The sequence below is a fragment of the Lytechinus pictus genome, chromosome 17, assembly GCF_037042905.1.
Source record: "Lytechinus pictus isolate F3 Inbred chromosome 17, Lp3.0, whole genome shotgun sequence".
In the NCBI taxonomy this organism is placed as follows: domain Eukaryota; kingdom Metazoa; phylum Echinodermata; class Echinoidea; order Temnopleuroida; family Toxopneustidae; genus Lytechinus; species Lytechinus pictus.
In genome coordinates, this window is record NC_087261.1 from 20,621,996 (window position 1) to 20,641,497 (window position 19,502).

The 19,502-nt window shown below is 34.5% G+C and overlaps 1 protein-coding gene across 3 annotated transcripts in view; it reads right to left on the reverse strand.

Moving 5' to 3' along the window:
- LOC129280133 (C2 domain-containing protein 5-like) overlaps window positions 1–19,076 on the reverse strand; it is a 47,730-nt gene extending 28,654 nt beyond the window's left edge. For 2 of the 3 annotated variants that reach the window (XR_010296347.1, XM_064112555.1), the window contains exons 1-10: window positions 18,979–19,076; window positions 13,514–13,639; window positions 12,224–12,310; window positions 11,669–11,709; window positions 10,669–10,714; window positions 9,546–9,726; window positions 9,060–9,145; window positions 6,869–6,999; window positions 5,651–5,782; window positions 3,940–4,100 (exon numbers count right to left, since the gene is read on the reverse strand). Coding sequence is in view for 2 of the 3 variants with exons in the window: in XM_064112555.1 (XP_063968625.1) it covers window positions 3,940–4,100; window positions 5,651–5,782; window positions 6,869–6,999; window positions 9,060–9,145; window positions 9,546–9,726; window positions 10,669–10,714; window positions 11,669–11,709; window positions 12,224–12,310; window positions 13,514–13,603 (955 nt within the window). In the remaining variant the exon portion in view is untranslated. Of the gene's footprint in view, window positions 1–2,849; window positions 2,898–3,939; window positions 4,101–5,650; window positions 5,783–6,868; window positions 7,000–9,059; window positions 9,146–9,545; window positions 9,727–10,668; window positions 10,715–11,668; window positions 11,710–12,223; window positions 12,311–13,513; window positions 13,640–18,978 lie in introns of all 3 variants that reach the window. The other variant, XM_064112554.1, reaches the window with a different exon arrangement.
- Window positions 19,077–19,502: the final 426 nt, after the last annotated feature.

The window sequence follows — 19,502 nt, forward strand, 5'->3', positions numbered from 1 at the left end:
CGCGACCAAAAAAATACGTAAAAAGGATGTCTTTTTCAACATAGGGCACGTTACGTACATGTACATAACGTGATAAGGGTGTCAAAAACACTAAAATAATGAAAAAAGGGTATCTATTTTCGCTAGGAAAGCTACGTGTTTAGGGTCAAATTTGCGAGGGTGTAAAAAATTAAGACTAAAATGTTTTATTAAGGATGTACACTACGTGTTTAGAGTACGATTTGCACGAGATGTGGGAGGTGGGGCTGTACTAAACGCAATGATGTAGGTGAAGGTAAAACCTACGACCGACGTCCGTGACATTAAAATGCTGTACTTGTTTAGGGGGTCAATTCAGGGAACTTGCCAAGAGTATCGTTTTGTTTCCAATACTTGTTAAGGGTAGGGTTTCACACGCCAATACTTGTTAAGGGGTGCATTTTCAGAATATGGAAAATACGTGTTTAGGGTGCTTTTCGAGACCCCATGGTCGCTCATGGTATCCACTCGTCAATGGAAGTGGCCCCCCAGGGGGCTAATTATGTATTCATGAGGTCATATCTTGGGGCCCCACCTACTGATTCTCACCAAATTTGAGTTGTGGTTTTTTTTTTATCATGCTCTAACAAAATATGGTATCAGAAACGCTGAAATGCAAAAAAAAAAAATTGTGACGTCATCACTTTGGTACTCTATATGTACTGAAAATACAAGTAATTGCTCCACAAAGTCCAATTTATGCAGTTAAACTAGGAATGATCTACTGTCATTGAGAAAGCACGACCAACCTTTATGGTTACACTGAATAAATAGAGTTCACTTGGTATACAAAAATCTGTGACTTGGTATGGCACAGTTTAGAAAAATTAGTATTTATATATTTATTTATTTTATAAATTTATCTTTCTATAGATCTATCTATTATTTATTTATTTATTGAACTTAATTTATTTATTTATTTTATTTTATTCTTTTGGGGGGCCTTGGAGCAGGAGATGATGGACAGCTGCCGGGGACAATAGAAAGATTACCAACATGTATATAACATACACTGCTTTATAACAATAGAACCTCTTAAGGGTGAGATCCAACAGGATGTGAATATTGTGTTTGAGCAAAAAAAAAAATAATACTCAACCTCAACCAAAACACCACTAGTCCGGCAAACTGTAAACTACCACCATTCTCCAACTTTAATATAGACTGTCATTCGTACTCGCGTCAAAAATACTACTTTTTCAGAACTAAAACGCACAAAGCCCACAGATGTGTGTATTGCAAATTAACACTTTTTGGTCAGTGAAACCACTATGGATATTAGGTGGTGAGTGATGCCAATGAAACCTACATGAAGCAAAAGAAGAAATCATGTTAATCACTTCACCGTTCCCATCACATTTTTAGTTCAAATTTCACCTGGAATATATCAAAGACAAAGCGATCATAAACATGTACATGTAGAAAGTGAGCGACATAACAAAGTTCTGGCTATGGTGCGTTTAATTATGTTGTTTATGCATACAGTATATGCTCTAACAGATTAAGACATATTCATGTCTTAACAGCATAGCTGAAATCTATTTGAATTCTTTATCTATTCTACATGTATATAACTATGTAGTATTATTTCCACTAAATTTTACATGTATACCAAGCCTAAAACTGTTCAAAGAGTGAAAAGTGAGTTACATACAGCAACGGATCTAGAGGGGGGTTTGAAAGTTGGTTTGGCCCAATAACGATGAGCTGCCACAAAATGCGTCCTACATCCCCACCAAGCCCCCCCCCCCCCCCCCCCCGTCCCGACTCTCGTAAACAGTGAAGGGGTGTTGGAGCTTGATCCCACATTCCTTTTATTATCATTTTCAGGGAGCTATAGATGGGGGTTTAAACCCCTACCCCCCAAATAAATCTGACACTGACATATGTATCCAAGACAAAAAAAGGGGGGTATAAATTGAAATATGAGATCAAGAAGGCAAACACAGTCTTATGATCACACAAGAAAAATGATTGAATACTTGAATTAAACTTCCTCATAAACCCATGAAGAAACCCAAAGTTAGAACCTTTCTTTCATTCGCTCAAGTTTAAAAGTCTAAAGAGGCTGCCACACCCAAACTTTTTTTTTACCAGAGTATGCTGACAAATGTAAAAATAAGCTACATGTATGGCAAAAGAAACAACTTGAAAAAAAAATTTATACAAATATTATAATGTTATCTATACAGACAATTACCGGTAGTAGAAATGCATATTGTGCGCTAACAGGGCATATGCGGTGAAACAGGTGTATTTGAAGCATCCACAATTTACAGTGGTGCTCAAAAGTTAGTGAACCCCACCAGATAATGAACATACGTATATAAAGTGTTAAAGTTTTGCCGTGTTTTCAATATTAAATTATGGAGTTACGTGATAAAATATTACACTCAATAAAGTTTGTTTCTCTGGGCTCGCCGAGGATTTCAGTGTTGTTGTCTACATTCAACACTCAGCATGAAGGAGTGCATTTTGTGGTGGGGTTCACTATCTTTTGAGCGCAAGTGTATACATGTATGTTAAACAAGGAAGAGCTCAACCTTCATGCTGAAATTATCAGACAAAAATGCATTTCAGACGTACACACTTTTTTCATGTCATTTTCAACATGTGGGTTTATGATTTAAAAGAATATACTTTCTACAAGAAAAGAAAATGGGAATAAGGGGTAAGCAATGAGAAAGTCACCATGGCTAAAGTAGTTAATGCTTGTTGAAGAACTGTTGAAAGTGCTTGATCAGAATGATCAATATTGTGTTAATTCATGCTTTTGCTGTTGGATAAATATTATGTCAATGTTGAATACTTGACAGAACACATAATCAAACCTTGAGTGGGTACACCGTCAGTATCTATTACAATCTTAGGCAATTGAGCTGAAAGGGAAATATCAAAACAACCAGGGTTTCACATTAATTTGCTTCTCAAGGGCTCATAGCCTTCATCGTATAATGCATTGTATTGTATAAATTTCTAATAATTTAGATATATTTTGGATTTATGTCTTTTTTTTTTTTTACACATGAAGAAATACAATGAAATGAAACGAAATTGACTTAAATGTATTTTATGACACACATGTTTCATTAAACAATTAAATGTCACAAAATTCTTAACACTCAGCAACAAAGCTTAGAACATGTTTGTGTACAAGTTCCAAATAATGTGAAGTTGAGTACTGAGACGTAATGAGTTTGTCCACAAAACTTTTCTTTGGCTTGAAACAGATGATGTGCAACTAAAATTGGGTGATTTGGCACACTATATCTGCACACATAATAGCTGACCGAAGCTTGAAGACGAACAAATGAAAAAGAAGATAAAATCGTTCAGGAGAAGAAGAAGAAAAAACAGCAGGAGAGGAAGGAAAAGAAGATGTAGTAGTAGTCGTACATGTTGTAGTACTAGTAGTTAGAAGTAGTATCATCAGTAGTAGTAGTAGTAGTAGTAGTAGTGGTATTAGTAGTAGTATTAGTAGTATTAGTATTAGTAGTAGTAGTAGTAGTAGTAGTACTAGAAGTAGTTAGAAGTAGTAGAAGTAGTAGTAGATGTAGTAGTAATAGTAGTAGTAGTAGTAGTAGTAGTAGTAGTAGTAGTAGTAGTAGTAGTAGTAGTAGAAGAAGTAGTAGTAGTAGTAGTAGTAGTAGTAGTAGTAGTTAGTAGTAGTTAGTAGTAGTAGTAGAAGAATGATAATAATAAAGAGGAGGAATATGAGATGGAAAAAAAATGAATAAAAAAACAAAAAACAATAAGAATAAGAATAACAAAGAGAAAATATTAGGAAGAGAGAGAGAGAGAGAGATAGAGAAAAAAAGATTCAATAAAATATATATCCCATTGACTCATTCTTATTATAGCTTCAAAAATTTCATATGAAACTGCACACATGCTTGTAATAGGAGAAAGAATAAAACAAACCTTGACCAGTCAGATCCGAATCCGAGGCATATCTAGGAGTTGGAACGTTCTTGGTGGGCGAGGGTGGCAGTGCAGCTTGCTTGGCGACATTCATGGTCACTGCTGGTGAACCGTAACCAGGTTGACCATCAGTCTGCATCTGGTCATCTAAGGGATTCACACTGCGGTGAGGAAAACAAACAAACAAACACCAATAAAAAAACATTGAAAATTAATCACAGTAAAATATCCCTCCCCCCAAAAAAAAAACATATTAAAGTTAAAGCATTTTTTTGAACACCAGAGACATGTTTCATGAAACTTGCTAATAATAAAAAATGTGCAATAAAAGTTTAAAGCTACTGTAATGATTCCACCTGATTGGTTGATGCTAAACTTATCAACATTTATAATCAACTGTTGAGGTAACTTTTGTTGTTGTTGTTGGTCTTTTCTAAAGGATTTTGATGTATTTAATAGTTATTACATAGATGCTCTTACGGAAATATTTCCATAGTAAAGTTGAAAGATGAGAGTAGTAAAAACTTATTTTTTCCCCGCATGAGTCTTAGGGGTGTGGCAAGAAAATATTTGCAACCAATTGCAAATATTCTGTTACAATTTTACAATTGATATATCAATTTTAGCTTACATAGCAAATCAGATTACACTCCTTGTTGCAAAAAGTAGATCAGTAATCAATCATAAATTTACAACTAATTGTATTAAGACATATGAATAATTTAGGGACCAAAAATAGACTTGCAATTGATCACAAGTTTCTTGCAATGCCCCGTAAAGATCTAGTGAGCTTGCAGGTAGACCTGTAAACTAAGAAGAGGTACAACATGCAGGACTGCCAACATTTTGAAAATGAAAAAAAAAGAGATCTTATCGTGCCGTGCAAATTTTTCTGCTCTATGTCAGGTGTGTCTCCCTCACTTTTTTTAAATTAAGATGAGTTTAGCATTCTTATATTTGAACATTGAGAAAATATAAGAATTATATACATGTATGAAAATATATAAAAATTACATTACTCTATACACCCATACCCCACCACAGAAATACATACATGTACATGGGCTTTAAGGGGAATGAAACCTTTGGAACAAGTAGGCTTGTGTGGAAAGAGAAAAATCAAAGAATAAGAACAAAGAAAGTTTGACAAAAATCAGACAAATAATGAGAAAGTTATGAGCATTTGAACATTGCAATCACTAATGCTATGGAGATCCTCCTATTGGCAATGCGACAAGGATGTATGATGACACATGTGAACAACTTTCCCTTTGATGGACTATGAAATACCCTAAAAATGTCTCTTTTTGCCTTTTCTTATGGTGATATAAACTCTTTATCCATGATGTATTCTTTAAAAATCTGTATTACATGCCCTCCTATAGAAAGAACACATAATCTACTGATAGATGTGATAAAAGAGGCAATTTAAGTGAAATATATACTAAAGTAATAGGGAGAGTTGTTCACAAGTGACATCACACATCTTTGTTGCATTGCCAAATTGAGGATCTCCATAGCATTAGTGATCACAATATTCAAATGCTCATAACTTTCTCATTATTTGTCAAATTTTTATCAAACTTTCATTGATCTGTTTCTTTGATTTTTCTGTTTTCACACAAGCTATCTTGTTCCAAAGGTTTAATTCTCCTTTAAATAAATGGAAAAAATGAGTAGTTGGCAGGCCTGAACATGAAACAAAACTTACTCTCTTGGTCCATCTTTGGGTGGGCTTGTCGGTGGTGGTGGGGGTAGTTTGGCTGTTTGTATGGTTGCCATGGTACCTATTCCTCTGACAACTACCCCTGACTCTCCTTCCAGGTCAAAGCACTGCCAATACCTTTTGCAGAAAAAAAATATATATATAATTTCCCATCTAGGACCATAATTAATCACTTGCATGCATGAATCATTATGCATAGGAAAATAGAAAAATAATTTTGATATTTATCATAATCATTTAAATAATATTATCTCTGAAATACCTGTCGTACCAACCTCCCCTTAAAAACAAAAACAAACATAAAAGGAAAATCAACAAAACAAAAATGATTCACATCATATCATCAAAAAGAGTACCCCAAAATGTTGATTGGAAGATTTTGTCTATTATCAGTAATGAACATAATCAGGGAGTAGCCATGATAAATATAGGCCAATGGCTTTTTGCTACCCAATCATATCCCATTCATTACCTTATGTATTTTTTTGTTTTGTCGATTGTTTGTTACAATTGTAATTGTTGTTTTACTTTACTTAATTTTGGAATCATTTTATTGATATTTACCTCTATGTATTGTATCTTTTTTTCATTTTTTTTTTTTTTAAGGGATGTGAAATAAATGAATTTGAAAAGAATCCTGTGGATTCTAAATTTGCCTGAGTGCCACATACATTACATTGGGAGCTTCACTATTACTAGGGCTATTATGTCTAAATGCAATGAGCATTAAAAAATAGCAGGTTGAAACCCATTGTTTATGCAGACTTCCTGTATAAATTACGCTTATTTACCGCGAATGTTAAAAATTTTCCAATGCTGATGCGCGCTTTTGTCATAGTGCGCCAAATTGACGCCTGTTGCTGTGGTTATCTACGCTATTTTATTCATGAGTCCACTCTTTTGAACTAATGAGTCCACTCTTCAAACAGTGGACGCATGAATAAAATAGAGTAATACCTAATCATGGCAACAGGCGTCAATGTGGCGCACTTTAAAAAAAGCGCACATCAGCATTGAACATTTTTTAATATATGCGGAAAATAAGCGTGATTTATACAGGAAATCTGCATAAACCATGGGTTCAACCGACGGCTTTAAAATCCATCTTTGTGAATTCGGGCCGACATGTTTATATTAGTTTGTGGTGGCTGGTAACAAATAATAAAACATGACATGTTGTATGATTTGTATAGAAGATCTTACCCTAGAACGGCATTTCCCTCTGATTCCAAGACTTTGAGTCCAATCTTTCTTTGAAGTTCACCAGAAAGCTTTGAGAACAGCCTCTGCCTAGCTTCGTTGGAGGCTCTTGGTGATCGAATCATATCTATCCACTGAAAAAGATTTTTTTTTTCAAGTATTAAACATTTTTACTTATTTTAAATCATTCATGTATGTTTCCAACATTGTGATTGGTTCAAAGCGCATCAAATCATATTCCACTGTTTCCAAGACTTTGAGTCCAATCTTTCTTTAAAGCTCACCCGATAGCTTAGAGAACAGCCTCTGCCTAGCTTCATTGGAGACTCTTGGTGATCGAATCATATCTATCCACTGAACAAGAATGTGTTCATTTTCAAGTATTAAAGATTTTTACTTATTTTATATCATACATGTTATTTTCCAACATCATGATTGGCTCAAATGATATCTATCCACTGAAAAGTTGAATTTTTCATATTCAAGTATTAAACATTTTACTTATTTCATATCATTCATGCATATTTCCAACATCTTGAATGGTTAAAAAATGCATCAAATCATAACTATCCAACAAAAGGAGCCTTCAACCAACGAGCTTTGCTTTCACTTATGGCTCCTTCATATCCACATCTCTCATTTTCTTGGTTAGTCATTATTTTATAACCAACTACAAGAATACTTCTAGTACTTTCTTATTGTTATTTAATTATTTATGCATTTCATTATGGTTTCGTTATTGTTTGTATTGAGTTGTTGATGTATGATAATGTTGAAATGTTGATATGAATAAACTTTGAACATTGAAGAGGGGGATTTTCATTTTCATAACAATACGTTGCCAACATATATTTTTAGATTTTAACTCATCTTGAAGCATACCCGAAGCTTTAAAATGTTATATAACTCTTCAAACTTGATTTCCCACATAGGTGCATGTACTTGATTGAATGTAAAAGAACTTCATTGAGAGCTTAAAAAAAAAAAAAAAAACAACAACAATAAGGAGAAAACAAGATCTGAAACTTGGCGTTCACTCAAGCATGATATCTATGTACACATGTTATCTCTGAGACTTCCATGCAGTCAGAAAAAGGTATATTGCTGATTCATCTATTGACAACTTGTCCACTCATCACATGGTCTACCTTCATTTAGTCTAATGCCATTCCATCCATTAACAACCATTTGGTCCAATAGTCAATACGTCTAATCACCAGTTCGTCTATTACTATTTCGTCTCATAACCAGTTGGTCCAAAACTCATTTTCTTTTCATCCATTTCGCCCAATTAATACCAAGTCAAATTAGACCAAATGGTATATGGACTAAATGGCTATTGGACAAACTGGTTATTAGACAAAATGGTGAGTGGACGAATTGGCAAGTAGACCAATTGGAAATAAACCCCCAAAATGGGGTAAAGAAGCCCCTCTTGTGTCTCATCTATAATTCAGCTTTACAACTTCAAATTTTGACAGAAGAACAGGAATTACTCTTTAAGATAAGCTATTTTTTTTCATTTTTACTGTTTGAAGAACAAATCGTAATTTAAGCAGCTAACAGGGAACCTCCCCAAATGGTTTACTGTTGGTTTTGAAGTGCCTGGTCACATACTTTATATCATATCTCAACGTGGCTATAGATGTATGATGGGGGAACCTAAAGCTATGCACTTATAATATAAACGATAAAAACTATACCAATATTAATATTTGAACAAATTATCTTTCACTAATTTGTGGTAAACATTCTACAGATCCTTAACCAAGAAGAAAATATCACAAAACTCACTAATACAAAATTCCTGCCGTGTTTTTTGAACAACTCTTGATTTCGCCGCCCGAAGTAGAAGGGGTCCTAAAGCTACGCACTCGATTTATCATGCAAAGAAATAGTATTTTCTGTGCCCCAATTTTTAAAATACTGTGTGTTCATATTATCATAGGAAAATATAGAATTAAAGTGAATATAACTCTAAAATTCCAACCAGTTGCTGGTTTTCTCTGCATTTAGTGATTTATTGCAGCCTCTGTAGAAAAACTGAACCGGAATCGTTCGTGACCGTTCCACACACAGAGTGCGCATTTTGCCATTGAAATTGCATGCGCGATGAGTGGTGCATAGCTTTTGGACCCCCTACCATACAAATAGGAGGGGTAGGGGGATTGTGGGAATAAACTTCAAGGCCTACCTGATGTTCTGGATCATCATTGACCACGAGTTCCTCCACAAAGCCATGGATTGCGGTCACTATGTAACCTGATGGCATTGTACTTGCTGTTGAAAGAATAAAACACAAACAAACACATCAAATGAATCATTTCTTGACTCATTAAAGTAAATGGGAATCGACATATAGTTGGTTTTAAACATTAATTGTATTACTTTTTGTGCTAACAATCTCAAACTGACCACCCTGGTATAATAGTGCACATTCCCATATGTGCTTATCTGTGTAAGGGATTTTCAATGTGCTTGATCATTACTTCATAAAGTTTGCGAAACTCTTATCCCCCCTCAACATTTTTTAAATTATAAATCTGTAATGCAAAAAGACTGCGCCGCAACGTTTCAAAACTTTTTTCCTTCCAAGCCTCGCACAATTTTTAAGACCAAATTTTTTAAGACACATTTTTTAGATCAAATTTGTCACACGGATGCTACAAGGCGAACTCACAATTAAAGAAATGGACTCCGACGGATGACTGTCTGAACCTGTTGACATCCTCGATAAGATCCACCTTGACTATGATGTAAATCTCCCCTCTTATACCGTGCATTGTATCATAGATGGGCAGCCAGCCAGCGATATCCGAGACGCTGTCCTTCCACAGTAGGGGATTTAGGTCAATGTACACCTGCGGAAGGAAGATGTAAATGATGTCAGTTGGTAGTCTTGCTCTCTCTAATTATTGCCAAATTCATGTAATGGCAGTGTGCAATAATTTCATGAATATAAATCAAGGGCAATTGTCATGATAATTATGTGCCATAATGCAAACCATAGCGATTGTTGACAATACTGATGTATACAACTGATTGTGCTGATCATAATGTGTAATCAATCATCCAAATCAACTAAATGATTAATAACCATATTTTGTATAATGGGCCCCGGATGGAAAAAAATAAGTCAAGTCTTAAAGGGGGAGTGGTCTCGCATTGACTGTGTGTTATAAATACATAGTCTTAAAATGTACTTTTTCAGATATCTACTAATACTACCGAGAATAAAATTACCTATAATTGTATTTGTATAGAGAAACTGAAATGTTTTGAGAGGAAAAGTAATTGTTTTGCTACTTGGTAACATAATTATTGTGGTATAAATGTATTGAGTACATGAAGTTATTTAGCATGTTATCATTCAAGTGGGTCTGTATTACTAGACTACACTAGCATTATGGGTTAGGAAACTGGCCAGGTATGAGTAGTTGAGGACTCAAGATGGCGCTATCGGTTCGTATCTGCTTTAAGATATGTATGTGTAAATTGCGTTGAATCTATGCAAGGAGGTGATGCTTTTTATAACCTCTACACTGCATAAAAGGATTAGACCTGTTATAATTGCCATATCTTAAATACATTACTTGGGCTTGAGGATTTTCCTATTGACAGTCTGTAGCTTTAATTACTGAACAGTATCAACATGCATATAATGAGAGAAGATACTGTGTCATTTCAAAAACCCAATATCATATCAATAATAGTAAGGGTTTCAGTGTCACAATATCTTCATATTATCATTGGAATATCATGCAGCTGTAATCTAAATCTTATTTTAAATATACTTTTCTGACCTTTCCTATCGCATCGTGTGCACTGTATGTGTCATGATCCATCACCCTGTAAAAGGAATATACATGAAAATAAGAATGACATAAAAAACTGCAGTGAACCTATTTGAATTCCATGCTTAAAAAGTAATTTTCTTTCATACCTACGACTTTACATCTTTCTTTATCGGTTGGAAATCGCACCAGATACTAGAATTATTGACACTATTTTTCTTTCACTCTGGAAATAAAAACTGATCATGATGGTTATTAAATCAGAGAAAAAATCTATGCAATGAGCTGAAAGGTTGCTTACATAGTCAAATATGAAATGTTGCAAAATGGAAATAAACATCAAATTTTGCCCCCCCCCCCTCCCAGGGGAAAAAAGGGAATATGGAAAAATGAAAAAGAAAAACACATCAAACAACCTGATTTACACAATGGAAAACCAGGTTTCTGTAAAGATCAGTTGTGTAACAAGCTGAAAAATAGTTTGAACATACTAAAATGACCACCAAAGTGTTGTATGCATAAATGAGAATTTGTGCCAAATGACTCTGTAAATGCTGACAAATGAAAAAAAATGGCATTCCCGCCAAATGCCCATTTTTTTTTCTCCAAGCGATAACAATACACTGTCCCACATATTGGCTAATCTGTGTTGTTGAGTCTCCTCTGTGTGAGCGTTTTTCAGCCAATATTTCAGTTAGGTTCATATGTAATAATGTAGCAGAGCTAGATCTACGCTGACAAAGTGAAAATTTAACTTGATTATAAAGGCCTTCTCATGGAATAATTCTTTGCTGGCTGCAAGTACTTTCTCTTAACTTCAATTCCTTCAACTCCTTCAATGCTTTGAGCGCCTAGGTAGCCCAGCTAAAGCCGGGGTAATAATAATAGCAGGGCCCGCTGGGAGAACAGTTTTCGGAACTGAAGCGGCTTCCCTGGGTAAATATACCTGTATTATTATTATTATTATTATTATTAACTTTAAGATACACCAAATTTTTAAGGAAATTACCTAATTTGCAAGGGTTCATCCTGGAGCTCTTCATCGTCAACCTGTGACACCGGGGGGGGATGTATAAAAATCAGAAAAAATGTTATTCAATTCAAATCAGAATAGGTAAAAATGTCATTCATCAAAGGACACATCATCATGATGGTCAAAAGTAAAATAAGCAGTAGCATGTTAATGCATATTAATCAATGAGATCACATGTGAAATTTGTGTTTTACACTTAACATGACTTGAATTCAGACGTAACTCTTGGTGACCCCCCCCCCCTCCCCACACCCTTGGGCGCCAAGTCAGATAGTCCATCATTTTTATTAAGATCAAAATCAAGTCTGTTCAGTTTAGATTACAATTCCACAAAATTGATAATTTTTCAAACTGATCTATAGATATGCACTCCCATTGTAAAAAAAAAAAACAGTGGGGATTTTTTTTTTCCATTCAGCATAAAAACAACTTATTTTCCAGATAAATTACATCAACCACAAACTTGGAATATCTTGTTTTTTGTATCAAACTGTAAGAGTTTATCGAATTATAATACAGCTTCACACAAACCTCAAATTTGAACCATTCAGAATTCCACTGGGGGTTTAGCGATTTTGGATAGACATCTGTTTTGTATGTGCTTTGACCAAAGCGCACCTGTAAAGGTGAAAAAAAAACAGACCAGAATGAGAGGATGAAGTTGCAATTTTAAGACTTACTGTACATAAAATATACATGTTACATAGCATTCAGTAATAAAATAGACAAACTATGGCACTGCCAATTTGAAGAGAAAATATGGACCTGTCCCAAACCTTTTCTCAATGACAAAAAGTATACACATGTAGGCCTAATGATGCATCTTCTCTATATATTCAAAAGGTCAACCACTGTCTCCTGCCTGAGGTCCACAGTATTTAAAGTTTTTTCTACTGAATAACACGGTATGATCCTTTAAAATTATTTTAAAAATTGCATGAAACTGCTTTTATTCAGCTCTACACATAATAGCAATGACATTATAGACCCAATGCTGAATTTTGGCATAATTTGTTGTCCATTTATAAAATAGCAAACATATCCACTGTGTAAGGTGCTCAAGAAACTATGTGTGAAAGTTTAGATACAAAACACTGCTAAAAGTCAATTGTAACACCCCACTCCCCTTCCTACTGTATTGGTTAGTATTGTTTTAATGATACAAAGAACACTTTAAAAAACTAATGCATATTTAAAACAATAATCAAATTTTAAAACTCCCTTTGATCTCTCTAAAAAAGAGAAGGGAATCATGAACTTTATGGAGAGTACTTCATGAAACAAAGAGTCACTGGTTTTTAATTGCTATTGTAATAAGTTACTGCAAATCCTTGCAACCGACTGGCTGAGAGCATCCACTGTTCAAACCTTTTCAGGACAAGCTCCCTTGATTACTGTTACTATAAATACTTGTACCTAGTGCGGATCTAACCAGGGCTCCGTCTTGCAAAGAATTGCGATTGATCCAATCAATCATAACTATAGAAAGCCAGCAACATCAACACCTAAGATGCATGTTTGCTTAAAATATTTTTCTAGATATGCTGTAAATTCGTACATTCATTGATTTCTTGAAAAGTCAGTGTGCTACTCTTTGTTTACAAAGGACATTGTGCAAATTTTTTTTTATATAAAATTATGACATCAATGGATTTCCATAGTTGAGATTGATTGGATCAATCATATCTACTCTTTTGTAAGACAGGCTTCTGATTAGACACATTAATCTTGAGAGGCCGACTATTGTGTAATTCAAATAATTTAATACGGCCCCTGAAATGGTATTGTGTTAAACATGGCTAGATCTGGCCACCCACTTACCTCCGCAAAAGCATCAGCAAGGTCACTTGCTCTGTCCATGACAGGCAGCTCCCTTGCTGCCACGATCCGAACCCGCAGTTTACCAGGCATCTTTCACGAAATATACCATTAAATGCCAATAAGTAACTGTAACAAAGAATGAGCACAAAGTACATGTAAGGTTTATTCATTTCATAACCGATTATAATAAACTTTTGTGTTACCATTTATTTTTTTTAGAATTATTCTAAGGGTTTCCAATACTTAAGATGTTCTTCCAATGGTTCGGTGAGTTTGTGTTTGTGTGTAAACAAAAAAAAAAGAAAAAAAGTCAGACAGGGCCTTGAACTGCTTAAAATGCAATAACTTAAAAAACGATAATACTTTTTTGAAAATATTAAAGCGATGACAAATTAAACAAAAAATATAGAAAATTCTATGTACCTTGAACGAAGCCCGCAAGTGCTACCATTCGTTTGTTAATTAACGTTCCACCAAAGTCTTCGCATAATGCTTTGCATCGATTTACGGGTAAAATAGTCTTTAGAGAGTCAAGATTTTGATCCTAGCAGAATCTTCGTCGGAGGCAAAATGACAAACATATAAAGTGGAACATAATATAGACCATAGACATGCAACAGCATAGTTTTTGTGCCTAGTCTTTCCCTTGTAGTGTCTTTGATATGAAGATAAATCGCGCGCCCTCTTTAGTAGGGACAGTGATTTTCCGTTTTAAAAAATTGCCTTTTCCGTTTGAAAAAAAATCTTAAATTCCGTTTCAGCATGCCAGAAAACGGAAATTCCGTTTCCCCATAGACTTTGTGTACAAAAAAATTTGACAATTCCGTTAACCCATTGAATAGCAATATCTAGGGACAGTGATTTTCCGCGATCGCAGAAAACGGACGGAATTCACGGAATCGGCCTTTTGAAACGGAAAGTGGCTTTCAAACGGAAAATCACGGAAAACTTGTTTTTTCTCAAAATGCACAAAATATCATCAGAAATTAATCCCAAATCCTCAACAAAATACGAATATCAACTGAAAAAAACACGATCTCAATTTGCAACAACAATCATGACAATCAACACATCGTAACTACACTCGATCGTATAGATCTAAATTAGTTTACACTGACGTCCGCATATAAGGCAGAATACGGCCGTGTGTTGCTGCCCTCTGCGTTCGGTCATAATACAATGATCACGGTGATTCAACAAATCCAAAATGGCGGATAGGCGGAAGTCGTCGACTGCTCAAAACGATGTCCGAAAAGTCCCCAAATCAGCAATAAAATCCCATGTTACCATAAAATAATGCTAATATGAAAGGTGAGGATCTATTAATGTTGATTATGTTTCTTTAAATAGTTTTTGAGCTCAAATCTCTTCGATTAAAATGGATTTTAGAGCGATGTTAGAACATTGGTAGATGCAAATTTTGACCAGCGCTAGCATTTTGACATCGCGCTACTCATTGCGTATTGGTTTTCTATGTAAACGGAATTGTCACAATTTCGTGTACACAAAGTCTATGGGGAAACGGAATTTCCGTTCTCAGACATGCTGAAACGGAATTTAAGATTTTTCTTCAAACGGAAAAGGCAATTTTTAGAAACGGAAAATCACTGTCCCTAAATATCACAACACTCGCGCTGGTCAAAATTTGTATCTGCCACTGTACCAACAACGAAATAGAATCCGTTCTAATCGGATCTATGCGGGTGCACAAAATATTTTGACAAACGCATTTAACATGAATACATCCTCACCTTCACATTGTCATAAGCATTATTTTATGGTCAAATGAAATTTCATCGATAAATTGGGGGGTTTTTTGGACATCGTTATCAGCAGTCAACAACTTTCGCCTACCCGCCATTTTGGATTTTAAGACCTTGATATCGTGCTGTAACTGCTGTTACATCTTCGAACATAGAGGGCAGCAACACACAACCGTGTTGTTCGAACGATGTGTGCATGTGAAGCCCAACACGGCGCCCGCCTGGCCGGCCGGGTACGGGCTTGGGGTACGATCGAGTGTGATGATATCAAGTGCAGTCACAAAGACACAATGTGTGAATTGTCATGATTGTAGCGAAGTGGGATCGTGTTTTCTGGGGTTTTGTGGCCATTTAATATTCATATTTTGTTGAGAATTTGGAAAATTTCTGTTGCTGTTCTGTGTATTTTGAGGAAAAATAGGTTTTCCGTGATTTTCAGTTTGAAATGCCACTTTCCGTTTCAAGAGGCCCTTTCCGTGAAAATCACTGTCCCTAAAATAGCTAATTAGACGAAAAATTTGGGAAATGTAAGCTCGCTCCGTATTTTGTCAACGAGAAGAAAAATCAACGCTTAAATGACGCTATTTGAAGGATATTCATCATGGGGGAATTGACTTCACATCGTTCGGTAAGTTTCGGAGGAGGATCTACTGAGTACCGGTACTGACTCTACTCTACTCTAGTCTTATTAGGCACTTCAGTCGGGCGGGCGATCGCGCGGACACAGCGCTACACGTAGATTTTTGCATTGCAGTGAATGGCGAGCGCCTATCTAACACACACAGTTCGCTCCGCTCGGCACTTTGGCCGAGCGCTGGAGTTGCATTCGGCATTGCTCGAAAAGACAGAGTCAGTTTCTTCCTTTATTCCGCTGATTTTGATTGGTCAAAAATTCCCGCGGTTGCTTCGTACATCTTCGGTAAACATCGGAAATATACAAGACGGAGTCTAACTTACCTTCATGCGAGGGAAGGACCTAATATTCAGGTATTTATTTTTCTTTGCTTGAAATCACCTTCTTGTAATCATCGGATCCCTTGTAAACTCGGTCAGTAATAAAATTGTATATTTGAGAACATTTTGTGAAATTCTAATCAAATTTGGTCCGTAGAGAGTTTGCGAATATGAGCTTCAGTTTTGAGTGTCATGAGGTGTTTGTGAATCTGACTCGGCCGATCGAGCAGGGTTGTTTTGAGCGTATACGAACAGCTGTGAGTGACGTCATCCCCACTGCGTTGGGCCTGAGATTAGTCTTGGTATTCAGACACAGTATGTTTCAGCCGTTGTATATTTTTTTTTAAATTACGATTTGAGCTGTGTTAATTATGAAAATCAAATTGTTATTTTGAAAATAATTTTGTAGAATTCGTGTGAAATAAGTATTAAGAGCAAAACTGCAAGTAAACTTCAAGAATTTTGTTTGATATGTGATTTTTTGTTGGAATGCGTCTGAATGTCTAGAATATGGTATTGTTAATGAAAGTCGTATTTTTGAATGGCACAGAAAGCTCCTTGCATGAATTTAATTTAGAAATAGGTTTACATACATGAGATGTGTTTCATGAATTTGATATCTGATTTATGGACCTTTGTTATGGTGTTAATTATTAATTTGAAGATATTATGAAAAAGTAAGAGAAGACAATAATGAGGCAATTAACAGTGATGATGAGACATTAATAATATGAGACAATAAACATTGAGACAATTATAATTATTATGATTATAATGATAACAATTATAATTATAATGATAATAATTATAATTGTAATAATTGAGACATCAATTCTAGTATTTATTGACAATAATAATTATTACAGTAATCATTATTATAACAAAATAATTGTAATAACAATTATAATGATGTACTTTGAATTGTAATAATTACTGAGATATTAATATTAATGAGATATCAATAATAATCATTATAATAATAATGTTTATAATTAAAATAAATATAATTGTAGAAACAATTACAATTATAGTAATTATAATTATAGGCCTTATAATTAATGAGACAATAATAACTATTATTACAATAATACTAATTATTATAAAATAATTATAATGATAACAATTATAATGAAAGTAATTATAATTTTAATAATTACTGAGACAGTAATATTGAAAGGTCAATAATTATTATTATAAAAATTATTATGATTATAAAAATAATCATAATTATAATTAAAGGCCTTATAATTATTGAGACAAATAACTATTATTACAATAATAATAATTATAAAATAATTATAATGATAACAATTATAATGAAAGTAATTGTACTTGTAATAATTACTGAGACAGTAATATTGATAAGTCATCAATAATTATTATTATTATAAAAATTATTATAATTATAATTATAATCATAAAAATAATCATAATTATAATTATAGGCCTTATAATTATTATTTCAATAATAATTATTATTATGAAATAATTATAACAATAATTACTATGATAGTAATTATAATTGTAATAATTATTTAGAAAATAATATTAATGAAACAAAAATAATTATCATAATAATAATTATTATAATCATAATTCTAATTGGGACAATAATGAAACGATGATGAGACAATAATAAAATCAACAATTTTATTGAGACCATAATAACAAGACAATAATGAGATAATAGACAATTGAAATCAATCTGTTTTTATTTTTTTCTACAAATCCTAAGATTATTATTTTAATTCTCTTTCTTTGATTACAAATTATATTCATTGAAAACTTAATTTCTAATGTTCAAGCAAAGAAAATCAATATCAAGTCATGTTTACCCTGTGCACAAACCTACCACAGGGCAATTACCCCCGAAATAGGGTTAGGTTAGGTGTAGATTTTTGGATAGGGGTACAGTGTAGTTGTCCGGGGGGGGGGGGGGGAATTGTCCAGGGTGGGTGGGGGTGGGGGGTTATCGTCCAGGGGTAGTTGCCCTTGAACCAAAGAAATCATATGCCAATATGTCAAATCAATCTGAGTACTTTAAGATTTAAATAAAAAGCTTGTACAATTCCCCATAAGCTATGTTATGTATTATAAATGTGCCATGCCCAAAACAAAGAGAATAATAAGATTTCGCAATCTTCTTTTGTCCACAAAAAGGCCTGTTTTTTCATCACAAAGATGACAATAACTCGACTTCTAGATATCGGAATTTGACAATTCAAACAGTTTTGTAGATATTGAGCCTCATTGACATTGTGAGCCCATCAAATATGCTGGAAGTGGAACAGCCGGCAGCCTTTCCTAATTTTCACCTGAAGTGCCTAGTCTTATGAAATTTGCGGGAGTTTGTTGCAATTTTGCATGCGCCGTGCCTTCAAAGTTCAATTTTCCTGTACATGAGACGGTGGCCTGTTCTGTTTCCAGAAGAAGAAGAAGAAGTAACCATGGTCATGATGATTATGGACGCCGGTGTTAATAAACTGGCCCCGGCACGGCCCAGCAGATTATCGCTCCGCAGCGGATAGCGCGAAGAATCCGCCGATGCGCTGGGGGAGCTCATGTTTGCGGCATCGTTGAGTCAGACTGTCCCAGACCCAGGCCAGGCCGCTGCAGCTCATGAGCTAGTGTTTTAGTGAGCTAGTCGGCTCAGAAATGTGAGACAAACAAAAATCTGCAAACTTTAAATTCTACTTAAAAAGATCTGATGATTAAATATGCAAACTATAAAAACAAAAAAATACTTACAATCAGTTTCTAAATTATTAAAATGACGAAAATCAAGGACACTTTCACAGAGACATTCCTTGGCACAAGCTTGTACGGTAACATTTCTTGACAAAATCACAAAGGAAAAAAATAATCGTTTCAACAAGGAATATCGCATCTTCCAGGAAAAAAAAAACCGAGAGGGCCAACACCATTTTCATTTGCTTGCTTAAAACCCTTCCAGCCTGAATTAATAATGCATGAATTAATTCATTTCCAATTTATCTCAGCTATGGTCGGCAGACTATTAAACATACCTATATCATACGCATACAAAAATATAATTCATTTTTCTGGTTACAAATTCTATTATTAAAAAATTGAGATTTCAAACCTACCTTGGGATGAAAAAGTTAACTATAAGCCTATATATAGCAGTAGTGCTGAATTCATGATTCTGATATAGGGGGTGCAAAGATCAAATATGAAAAAAAAAGAGGGAGCACATTCAATTTTTCTTGGCTAAGCTAAATCAGCGAATGTTAACCCTTTCCACGCGTACT